The 10,690-nt window shown below is 52.6% G+C and overlaps 1 protein-coding gene across 1 annotated transcript; it reads left to right on the forward strand.

Moving 5' to 3' along the window:
- Window positions 1–24: 24 nt before the first annotated feature.
- CSTF1 (cleavage stimulation factor subunit 1) lies at window positions 25–10,494 on the forward strand. Its single transcript, XM_083873294.1, has 7 exons — window positions 25–415; window positions 1,511–1,672; window positions 2,341–2,536; window positions 4,378–4,655; window positions 5,823–6,020; window positions 6,508–6,898; window positions 8,535–10,494. Exons 1-7 carry the CDS (start codon window positions 296–298, stop codon window positions 8,792–8,794), a joined length of 1,605 nt encoding a protein of 534 aa, XP_083729420.1. The 5' UTR covers window positions 25–295; the 3' UTR covers window positions 8,795–10,494.
- Window positions 10,495–10,690: the final 196 nt, after the last annotated feature.

A 10,690-nucleotide genomic window follows, 5' to 3' on the forward strand; every position in this document is an offset into this window, starting at 1 on the left:
GAGCGACGCCCGGAGCCCTCGCCTTGAGCCCCCTGTGCTCTCCTGAGGAGACGCTGGGACAGCGGCAGCGCGGCCGGTCAGCGAACGCGGCCCCCTGAGGAGAGCGGCGGGAGGCGCTGCCTGAGCCCAGAGCCCACAGGTCCCTGCGAGGAAACTCCACTCGGGGCTTGTGAAAGAACTGCGATCCAAGGCAACTTTTCGCTTGTCTCCGCGGTGCTTGAAAACAAGAGCGGAGGGAGAGGCTGTTTGTGTGTTGTTGGGTGTTTACAAGCGGTTCAGGATAGGTAAAAAGAAGATGTCGGGTCGCCGTGTGGCCGCAGCGTGTGACAGACGACAGCTGCCCCGGGGCATGGCCAGCATGGCAGCGCCGCTGCTCGACCCGCGCCCGCTCCGCCTGCCCTTTCTGGAGGCTGACGTGAGTAGGACCCGGGGAGGGGACGGTTTGCGCCGGGGACGGGCCCGGGCCGGGCGGCAGCGCCAGCCGGTTCATTCCCAGCCCGTTCACGTCGCCGTGTTTGGGATCCGGGGTCTGGCGGAAGCGGCGCTCCGGAGCTTTGCGGCTGCGACACAAAAGGAGCCCCGGGCTCTCCCCCCTCCGCTCCATCCGTGCCCGGTGGGGGCCGGGCCTGCCCCGCTCCCCCGCCCGTGATCCCGCCCCGAGCGCGGCCCTGCGGCCTCCGCCAAGGCCCCGCCGCCCCGGAACGGGGAACGGGAATAGGGACGGGGGGAGGGACCTTCGGGATCCCCGGAAGGGGAGGAATGGGGAGATCTACCCCCGGGATCCCCGGAAGGGAGAATGGGGAGCGGGACCCCTGGAAAGGGAGGAATGGAGAGAAGAGAGCCCTGGGATCCTTGGAGAGGAGAATGGGAAGGGGGACCCCCCCGGAAGGGCAGAAATGTTGAGAAGGAATCCCCGGAAGGGGGAACGGGGAGAAGGACCCCGGGATCCCCAGCGGGAGGGGGAATGGGGATCGGGACCCCCGGGACGCCCAAATCGGGAATGGGGACCCCGGGAATGAGGACAGGGACCCCCAAAGCGGGAAGGGGGACCCCAGGCATGGGGACGGGGACCCCCATAGCGGGAATGGGGACCCCCAAAGCGGGAAGGGGGACCCCAGGCATGGGGACGGGGACCCCCATAGCGGGAATGGGGACCCCGGGAACGGAGACAGGGACCCCCAAAGCGAGAAGGGGGACCCCAGGCAGGGGGACGGGGACCCCCATAGCGGGAATGGGGACCCCAAGAACGGGGACGGGGGCCCCCAAAGCGGGAAGGGGGACCCCAGGCATGGGGACGGGGACTCCAAGCATGGGGATGGGGACCCCCGAAGCGGGAGTGGGGACCCCAGGAACGGGGACGGGAACGCTCAAATCGGGAAGGGGGACCCCGCCATCTCCCCCCACCTCGGGGGGGTTCTCTCCTCCCCTTCACGTGACTGGGGGGTGGGTGGGTGTGGCGGTCACATGACGCCGCCCCGTTGTGTGTCCCCCCCCCCCCTTCCCCCCCAAGAGCCGCCTCCCATCGATGTGCGGGCGCTCGATGCAGCAGCCTTCGCGGAGGAGCGTCCTGCGGGCCCGGCCGCCCCCGCCGCTGCCGCCGCCGCCGCTCGATGCGCTCCGCGCTCCCGCCGCCATCTTAGGGGCAGAGCGCGGGCGGCAGAAGGAAGGCTCGGTACGTACCGGGACCGCCCGCGGCTCCGGCACCGCCCCGCGCGGGGCTCCGGGCCGCCCGCGGCCGGCGGGAGGGCGGGGAGGGCGCGGGGCTCCCGGCGGGGCGGGCGGCGAGGCCGGCGCGGTGCTGTCCTGAGCGCCCCGTGCATCCATCCATCCATCCATCCATCCATGGGAGCCCGGGCCCGCCGGCGGCACCGGCTGCCTCCTTGGGCTCGTGCCGCGGCTCTGCGGCCGGTCCCGGTGCTGCTCGGCACGGCCCGGCTCGGTTTGTGGCCGAGATTTTTCATTTACACAGAGAACAAGCGCAACAGGTTTTTCCTCCCCTTTCCCCCCTCTTTTCCTGCCCGTTACCTCCCCCTTTCCCTTCTCTCTTCCTTCCTTTCCTCCCCTCTCTTCCTCCCCCCTTTTCCTCCCCTCTCTTCCTCCCCTCTCTTCCTCCCCTCTCTTCCTCCCCCCTTTTCCTCCCCTTTTCCTTCTCCTGCCTTTTCTTCCCCCTTCCCTCTTCTTTCTCTCCCTTTTTCCTCCTCTTTCCCTCCCCGCTTTCCTCCCCCATCTCTGCTTTTCCCCAAAACCACAGCAATATTTGGTACCAGCCCTGAGATTCATTCCAAGGTTCTGGTGGTTTCATGCAACTCTCTTGTATGTGATTTCTGTTCTTCATTCCAGGCCCCCCCAAGGCAGTCCCTGCTCACAATGTATAGGACAAAAGTCAGTTTGAAAGACCGTCAGCAACTTTACAAACTGATAATTAGCCAGCTGCTCTATGATGGATACATCAACATTGCCAATGGCTTGATAAATGAGATCAAACCACAGTCTGTGTGTGCACCCTCTGAACAACTGCTGCACCTAATTAAGTTAGGTAAGCTGGACTCAAAAGCTGACATAAAAATCTAGTTTCTGATTCCCCAGTGAATTAAGAGGTTGGTGTCACTGGGAAGACACTTTTGATGCAAAGGTGGTGTCTGGTAATAACAACGCTTTGGGTACAGCCTTTGCCTCTGTGGGGTTTTTGAAGGGCATTCCCATTTCATTAACAAACCAGAGCCCTGAGTGTTGCCCAAATCTGTTTGAACTCCTCTAAGGACACTCAGGGTTGTGGGTGAGTGTTTTGACCTTCTCAAAACATCCCAGTGAATGGGATCACAGATCTGATCTCACCCTCACAGTTCTGCTGACTTTAGAAATAAATAATTTCTATCTGGTTGTTCCTGACACTGTTGGAGAGGGAACAAGTCCTTCCATTGGCAATCTTTGCTGGCTTTTATATATCAGTCCCCAGGAAACAGCTTCACTCTGGGGTGTCAGCAGGGTTGTTCTCTCCCTGTATTTCCCTCTGGAGTGCCACAGTGTAGGGAGGGCAGGGAAAACCCCTGAGCTGCTGCTGGATGAGCTGACCAAGTCCTGGAAGATTTCTGGCCTTGACACCCTGTGTAACTTAACTGGTTCTGCTGCCTGAACTAGCTGAGTTGTGAGGGTATAAATCTGTCAATCTTTGTGTCTGTTTGAAATACAAATCCTAGACTTGAAATGAGCAGATGAAAACAGAAAAAATATGGCTAAGAACTCTTGTGTCTGCCCTGTTGATACTTCCAGTGCTGAGCTCTCCGCCCTGGAAATAAAGATAAGAATCTGTGAAGTGAGCTTGAGGACCAGCAAATTTTTTCCCTTGTAGTGCTGGTAGTTTGGCTTCAGTGCAGTAAAATAGGAGAAGAATCAGTGAATGCTTTGGGTTTTTTACTTTAAAACTCCTATAATAGTGTTGGGGCTTGTTGGTCCCCTGTGAAAAGCTGACCAGAGGCCTGTCCATGGTCAGTGACCAATTCCCAGTGCATTTATCAGCCTTTCCAGCCTTCCCTGGCTATTCCCAGAGTTAACCAGGAGCTGTACCTGCTGCAGTTCAGCCCAGCTCTCACTGATCTCCCAGTGCTGTGTGACCAAACCTGCTCTGCCAGCTCAGCTCTGCCCTCGGGGCTGCCTTTCCCAGAGCCTTCCCTGGAGCCCTGGCAGGCTCTGAGGGAAGGGATCCCAGAGGAGAGGGATCCCAGCCCTGAGCCATGCCCTGCCTTTCCCAGAGCCCTCCCTGGAGCTGTGGCAGGCTCTGAGAATGACCTCAGCCCTGAGCTGCCTTTTCCAGAGCCTTCTCTGTAGCCCTGGCAGGCTCTGAGAAGAAAGATCCCAGCCCTGAGCCATGCCTTACCTTTCCCAGAGCCTTCCCTGGAGCTGTGGCAGGTTCTGAGGAGAGGCATACCAGAGGAGAGGATCCCAGCCCTGAGCCATGCTCTGCCTTTCCCAGACCCTTCCCTGGAGCCCTGACAGGCTCTAAGGAGGATCCCAGCCCTGAGTTTCCTTTCCCAGACCTTCCCTGTAGCCATAGCAGGCTCTGAGAATGACCTCAGCCCTTAGCTGCCTTTCCCAGAGCCCTCCCTGGAGCCCTGGGAGGCTCTGAGGAGAGGGATCCCAGAGGAGAGGGATCCCAGCCCTGAGCTGTGCCCTGCCTTTCCCAGCCCCTTCCCTGGAGCTGTGGCAGGCTGTGAGGAGAGGGATTCCAGCCCTGAGCTGCCTTTCCCAAACCTTCCCTGGAGCCCTGGCAGGCTCTGAGGAGGATCCCAGCCCTGAGTTTCCTTTCCCAGAGCCTTCCCTGTAGCCCTGGCAGGCTCTGAGAAGGATCTCATTCCTGACTGTGCCGTGCTGTGTCCCCAGGCATGGAGAACGACGACAGTGCGGTGCAATACGCCATCGGCCGCTCGGACACGGTGGCTCCGGGCACCGGCATCGACCTGGAGTTTGATGCTGATGTTCAGACCATGTCCCCAGAGGCCTCAGAGTACGAGACCTGCTACGTGACATCTCACAAGGGGCCCTGCAGGGTGGCCACCTACAGCAGGGATGGGCAGCTGATAGCCACGGGCTCGGCTGATGCCTCCATCAAAATCCTGGACACCGAGAGGATGCTGGCCAAGAGCGCCATGCCCATCGAGGTAAGGGCTTGGAACCACTCTGGGAATCCTGTCCATGCCATGCCCTTTGGGATAATGGATTGTAACCACTCTGGGATTTGTGTCCATACCATGCCATTGAGATAATGAATTGTTATCACACTGGGAATGTTGTCCATTCCGTGCCCATTGAGATAATGGATCATAATCACTCTGGGAGTTCTCTCCATGTTGTGCCCATTGATATAAGGGACTGTAACCACTTTGGGAATCCTGTCCATCCCATGCCCATTGAGATAATGAATTGTAATCGTGTAATCCTGTCCATGTTATGGCTCTTGGGTTAATGGATTGTAATCAATCACTCTGGGAGTTCACTCCTGTCATGCCCGTTGAGGTAAGGGATTGTAATCACTCTGAGTTCTGTCCATGCCATGTCCATTGGGATAATGGATTGTAATCACTCTGGGAGTTCTTTCCATGTCATCTCTGTACCTTGTGGCCACCTCAGTGGGTTTGGACTAAAAACTTGGCTCAACATATTCCCGACTTGAGCGGCTGCTCATAAAATCCCTTTGAAGGAAGAGGAACCAGGGCAAGGACACTGGTGTCACCCCTGGCAGCAGGGAGAGAAGACTGAGCTAAAAGTGATTTCTCGTGATGCTGGTTGTGGCTGCATTGTCTCAGCACAGTTCATGTTAAACCCACTTGTGGCCACTGCAGCCCCCATGGCCACCCATGTTCTCACTGGGTATTTCAGAACTGTTTCACACATTGATCTGCTTTATTTTTCTCCAAGGCAGTTACTAGGTAGCAATGAAAAGTGGGATTTTTTTTTTTTTTTTTTTTTTGCACAGAGCACACACCAAATTCTCAGCAAAAAGCTGCAGTTTCCCTGCAGCATCTCTTAATTCTTCCAGCAGTCAGTGTTTTGCTTTGGGCTGTTTATGAAGATGATATTTTCTTGCACCAGTTCCCTGCTACTGAAGTAGTTTGTCCTTGAGCCAAGTTGTTTTGACCTTCATAAAGACACAGGGATCTTATTTGTTGACCTATAAAGTGCCTTCAGATTACCAAGGGAACAGATTGTGTGCCTGGTCCTGTCAGAAAGGAGCTGCTGTTCAGCCACTCTGGCAAGCCTAAAACCTACTTTTCCTGTCAAAAACCTGCTTTATGTTCCAAGAGCAACATGTTGAATGTTTTTTGTAGGTCATGATGAACGAGACAGCGCAGCAGAACATGGAAAACCACCCGGTGATCCGGACTCTGTACGACCACGTGGACGAGGTGACGTGTTTGGCTTTCCACCCAACAGAACAGATCCTGGCATCTGGCTCAAGGGACTACACTCTTAAATTGTTTGATTATTCAAAACCTTCTGCCAAAAGAGCCTTCAAATACATCCAGGTGAGATGGTGCTGCTCAGAGCAACCAAAGCTCAGAGGTTTTTGAGTGCTGAGGTGGTGTGAGCTGAGCTGTGCCTCGGCTGATCAGGGCTGAGGGGTGCAGGAGCACACAGGTGCATTACAGAGATTGTGTCTTAAATCTGTGCCTCATGGACACTTGTATTTAAATCTAGAGCATGTCAGCTTTTTATTCATTAGACCAACTCTTAATGTGAATTAATTTGGAAGTCATTTCTGTTGTCTTTGTTTTGGAGGAGCATTTGGGATTATGTGGTGGTTTGGGGAGTGCGATATCCCAGAATAAGGGGGCACTGCAGAGGCTGCTCTAGGACAAAAACTAAAATACAGCCATGGGCAGCCTGTCATTCCAATCCCACAGGAAACACTGTCCAGTTTGTGCTGATAATTCAAGGACCTTTTTAGCACTTTAAACACCACCAGCACCGAATTCACCTTTTTTTCCCCTCGGCGCCTTTCCAATCCCGCAGGAAGCAGAGATGTTGCGCTCCATTTCCTTCCACCCTTCCGGGGATTTCATCCTGGTGGGCACCCAGCATCCAACCCTCCGTCTGTACGACATCAACACCTTCCAGTGCTTCGTGTCGTGCAACCCCCAGGACCAGCACACGGACGCCATCTGCTCCGTCAACTACAACGCCAGCGCCAACATGTACGTGACGGGCTCCAAGGACGGCTGCATCAAACTCTGGGACGGCGTCTCCAACCGCTGCATCACCACCTTTGAGAAGGCACACGACGGGGCCGAGGTCTGCTCTGCCATCTTCTCCAAAAACTCCAAGTATATCTTGTCCAGTGGGAAAGACTCTGTGGCAAAGCTCTGGGAGATCTCCACCGGGCGGACGCTGGTGAAGTACACAGGTATGTGTGTGGCAGGTGGTTTTGTAGACAGCTTCTGTTCCAGGTGCTGAGCTGTCACAATATGAACAACATGCACACAGACAGTCAAGTCGTCAGGGCAAAAAGGGAAGTTTATTTTTCTACTTCTGTTTATAGAGATTTTGGGCAATGAGCATGGATTTGGAGGATGAGGTTGCCGCCTCTCCAACCACACTGGTTAAATTAGAAATCCATCAATTGTCCCTCCTCAAGACAGGAATGAAAACAAGGATAGTTTACAATAACATCACTTTGTTTACATGAAAATCTGTGAGAAACTTCAGTACTTCACCACAACTTCACTACAGCAAGCATCAGAAGGCTGAAAAAGATCAGGGCGACACTGAGCCATGGCAGGGCTGGAAATACTGTCAGAAAATAATCATTCCTAAAGGCAATTAGGAGAAACTGCTGCTTTGAGGATAAATTGCCCAAGATTTTTTTGAAAAATTTCCATTAGAGTAATTCCAGAAGAGAATCTGTGATTCTGTGTGTCAGTGTAAACATATTTTAGTCTTGAGTAAATTTTGGAGAATTTTCTGACATCATTACTCAGTTGTTCTGGAGGGAAGTTACCACAGAATTGGGGAAAAGTAAAAAGAAACACTGAAGCTCCTTCAGGACAGTTAATTTAACCATTAACTCTGTGGCTCTATTGCCTTGGCAATACTCTGAAATGTACCTACAGCTGGTTTATTCCCTTTTTTGGGTATTTTTTGCCAAGGATGCAGTTGTGTGCAAGGTAGTCATCCTTGGAGCATGCTGACAGTGCCATGCTTGGATCTCTGCAGGATTTAGGGAATAATGAAGGCTGTGGGAGCTCTGATGTGACAGCAGCTGCTGCTTTGGGGTCAAACACTGATGTGCTTAAGCAGTAGGAGCACAGAAGATGCTGGAAATGATGTGTGTCAGCTTTTGGAGTTTGTAGGTCCCTGTTTGCAGCCCAGCTCTCCTGCTCGCGGCCAGCAGGGAGCAGCACATTCCTGGGAAACCCGTGTGGGATCCCAGGAGGGATCTGTGCAGTGCTCAGTGTCTGTAGGAAACACATTTTATCTGTAGGGATGGCCGAGGTGGGTCACACAATGGGTGCTGTGTGATAAATACACTGAGAAGTCCTCAAGGATCATCAGACTCTCTGGGTTCTTTCTGCTTGGTCACAGCTGAAAGTCTTGTACAAAAATACAAGGTAAAAATACTCTTGTAGGTAAAGGATTGGACAAGGCACAGCTGGAATAGGTATTCCTTCTGTCCCTTAAGGAATTTTAGGATATATACATGGAGAGCAGCAGGAATTTCCCCATGGAAAGGGCAGTCAGGCCTTGGCTGGGGCTGCCCAGGGAGGGTTGAGGACCACCATCTCCACCCCTGGAGTGTCCAAGGAACACCTGGAGGTGGCACTCAGTGCTCTGGGCTGGGGACAAGGTGGGGATGGGGCACAGGCTGAACTCAAATCTTTCTGCTCCCGTGACAGAACCACAAAAGCACATTCACTATTGCATCACCTGTCGCTTGTGGGAGCGGTTAAACAGCAGAGAAAACCCATCTCCTCTGTAGAAAACCGACACTCTCAGCTACTGCAAAACTTTCTAAAAGCCCCTATTTCTCTGCCTGTGTTTAGGTGCTGGTCTGAGCGGGCGCCAGGTGCACAGGACTCAGGCAGTGTTCAACCACACAGAGGATTATGTGCTGCTGCCCGACGAGAGAACCATCAGCCTGTGCTGCTGGGACTCGCGCACCGCCGAGCGCAGGAACCTGCTGTCGCTGGGCCACAACAGCATCGTGCGCTGCATCGTGCACTCCCCCACCAACCCCGGCTTCATGACCTGCAGCGACGACTACAGGGCCAGGTTCTGGTACAGGAGATCCACCACGGACTGAGGGCACCTTCCCAAGAGGAGATTTCCCACCCCGGTGGTGGATGGTGCTGCCAAGAGCCGCCTCCGGGGAAGCCGCTTTGGGTTCTGTCACACGTGGCAGGAAAAGGACAAATATCGAGACTCTTCACCCCACACTAATTTTTTTTATTAGTGTGAGTGGTTTGGGTTTTGTTTTTTTTGTAAGTCGTCTCTTAATTGTACTGAAGGGAAGGGGTGGAGAATCAAATGATCCTGGCAGGAAGGGCTGAGCTGGTTCCCCCTGCTTGTCTGTGGATCACACAGAGGATAACGGGACTGTGTCCTGCTCAGAGGAGCCAGGAGCTCTGTGCTCTGTCCTCTCCTGCTCAGAGGAGCCAGGAGCTCTGTGCTCTGTCCTCTCCTGCTCAGAGGAGCCAGCTGAGCTCTGTGCTCTGTCCTCTCCTGCTCAGAGGGGCCAGGAGCTCTGTGCTGTGTCTGTGCAATCCCACTGAACTCTGGTAGAAAATAGATGACACAAAGAGCAGCAGAACTCTGGTGTAGATACTTTAATGAAGCCTTAAGCTGCCTTCAGCCACAATTCATTATTTGTAAAGCTCTGGTTTGTATCTTTCACTCTGGGGTTTTGGTGAATTCTTCTTTTGTGGTGGTTTTTTTTTTGTTTATTGGCCAAGCAGGCCTTCAGTTCTGAGTTGTGCCATAAGAATTCAAACAGGATTTTAAATTGTTACGATGAATTCAAGAAATGGTTTTCTATTTCTGGTGTTAAAACTCAGATGTCATCTCATCCTCTTTTGTATTTATCTGAAAAGTGGGACCTCAAAATGAATTCCTGACAGTTTTAAGGAATATCCACATTGCAACTAAAATGTCACAGTGCTGCTGCAGGTGAACATGAGAACAATTTTGCCTTAGAGACCTTTAGTATCCTCTCAAAGAAAGAAACTTGTGCATCTGAATTTTTATATGTGTACCTCAGAAATATCAGTTCCATTTGCCTGAGAAATCTTCATCCATCTGTTACACAGCACTTCAATTACATTCTTTTTTTAATTAGTCACAAACCCACTGCCCATCGTTAAGAAACCGTGCTTAAAACTCCCCTAAGTTGGAAAATTCACTACTTGTTCTCCCAGAAATCTGCCTGAGCAGAGTCTTAAACTTGTTTTTTTTTTTGAGGCCTCCTCATGCAGAGCTCTTGGGCATCACAGCTGGGAGGGGTCAGAGCTCAGCACTTGCCTTTGTGAGGGTTTTTAAATGCGAGGTGGTTCTTGCTGCTGGATTAACTCCCATTACACTGAGGAATTGTCAAGGGCTGGTGAGGATATACAGGTTTTGTCTGTATTTAAATAAAGATTGCCTTTTAAAAAGCTCTTTGATACATAAAAAAGGGATTTGTATTTGTTTTGTATTTTTTGTTTTCTGTGTAACGAAGGAGAAATGCTCAAATATGGGAGGCTGGGACTTTGGGAATGATGGATTTGTTGTGTTCCACCTCTGAATCAGGTGCAATTACAGACTCAAAATATAAATTTTAGGTTTTTTTTTTTTTAAGGAATGAAATTTCATTTTCTCTTGAAAAGCTCCCTCTGTTTAAACATTTCTGAAGGTTAATCTCTGCTCCTCCTCTGCCTGTGAGTTTGTGACTCCTCAGGGGCAGTGGTGGTAAGAGATGGTGCTGGTGGCTTTTTTGGTGGAGAAACAAGGAGAAGCAGAGGTGGGGGAGGGAAAAGGGAAGTCCTGGCACAGTCACTGATGGGTGACAGCAGTGGCTTTGTTATTTTTGGAGTGCCACCTTTTCTTGTAATTCTGCTAAAACCTGATCACAATCCATGCACTCGTTACTGGTGTTTGGAATCTGCTTTTAAAATCTTTTTGTGGCTGATGTGTTAAAGCACCGCTGTGGTTGTGAACAGCGGGA

The sequence above is a fragment of the Zosterops lateralis genome (assembly GCF_965231275.1).
Source record: "Zosterops lateralis genome assembly, chromosome: 16".
Lineage (NCBI taxonomy): Eukaryota > Metazoa > Chordata > Aves > Passeriformes > Zosteropidae > Zosterops > Zosterops lateralis.

Bases quoted from the DNA above. Each gene is read 5' to 3' on its own strand.
- CSTF1 (XM_083873294.1), top strand. From the start codon at position 296: ATGTCGGGTCGCCGTGTGGCCGCAGCGTGTGACAGACGACAGCTGCCC. The intron at 4,656-5,822 runs GTAAGGGCTTGG...TGTTTTTTGTAG, and splicing joins AGAGCGCCATGCCCATCGAG to GTCATGATGAACGAGACAGC. The intron at 6,899-8,534 runs GTATGTGTGTGG...GCCTGTGTTTAG, and splicing joins GACGCTGGTGAAGTACACAG to GTGCTGGTCTGAGCGGGCGC.